This window comes from Buceros rhinoceros, unplaced genomic scaffold (genome assembly GCF_000710305.1).
Source record: "Buceros rhinoceros silvestris isolate BGI_N320 unplaced genomic scaffold, ASM71030v1 scaffold35316, whole genome shotgun sequence".
Taxonomy (NCBI): Eukaryota; Metazoa; Chordata; class Aves; order Bucerotiformes; family Bucerotidae; genus Buceros; species Buceros rhinoceros.
Window position 1 is genome coordinate 1,854 of NW_010416349.1, and position 635 is coordinate 2,488.

Sequence of the window (635 nt, forward strand, 5' to 3'; positions counted from 1 at the left end):
TGCCCCCCCGCGGAGCCGGGGGGGTGGGGGGAGGGGCCTGCCTGCAGCAGGGTCCGCAGGATTTCCAAGGGCCCACACGCCGAGGCAAAGTGAATTGGGGTCCGGCCTTTGAAATCCCGGCACAGAACGAAGGCATCGTGGTCCAGCAGTGCGGCCAGGCAGTCCTCGCAGCCTGTCACAGCCTGCGGCCAGGAGAGCACCCACAGCTCAGCGCTAGCCCTTCCGGCACGTCGCAACAGACCCACCCTCTTCTCCCCCCGCTGAATTCCCAAAGGGAAACCGGGCTCCTGCACCCAGGCCTCTCTCTGCAGAGGAACCCCCCCATTGGCCTCGGGAGGACGAGCGGAAGGCGCAGGGCTCCAGCCCCCCGCCCCGGGGTTGCACTCACCCCTCGGTGCAGGGCGGTCCGTCCCCTCTTGTCGGCTGCATCAGCCGTGGATCCCTTCTCAAGCAGGAGGTGGACACAGTCGACGTGGCCGTTCATGATGGCCAGCATCAGTGGGGTTCTGCAGGGGGAGAGGGGGCTGTGTTCCAGCATCGCCCCCTCGGCCCCACTCCAGCTCCCCCAGTGCAGGGCTGGACCCAGGGCCTCGCCGATCCCAGCACAAACAGCCCGACAAACTCACTGGCCGTGG

At 68.0% G+C, this 635-nt stretch overlaps 1 protein-coding gene across 1 annotated transcript in view; it reads right to left on the reverse strand.

The window, feature by feature from the left end:
* Window positions 1-635, reverse strand: part of LOC104494882 (serine/threonine-protein phosphatase 6 regulatory ankyrin repeat subunit C-like) — a gene marked incomplete at both ends in the record, with an annotated part of 5,349 nt that overhangs the window by 1,843 nt on the left and 2,871 nt on the right. The window contains 2 exons of the mRNA XM_010137777.1: window positions 42-182; window positions 389-506. Of these exons, the coding sequence (XP_010136079.1) occupies window positions 42-182; window positions 389-506 (259 nt within the window). The remainder of the gene's footprint in view (window positions 1-41; window positions 183-388; window positions 507-635) is intronic.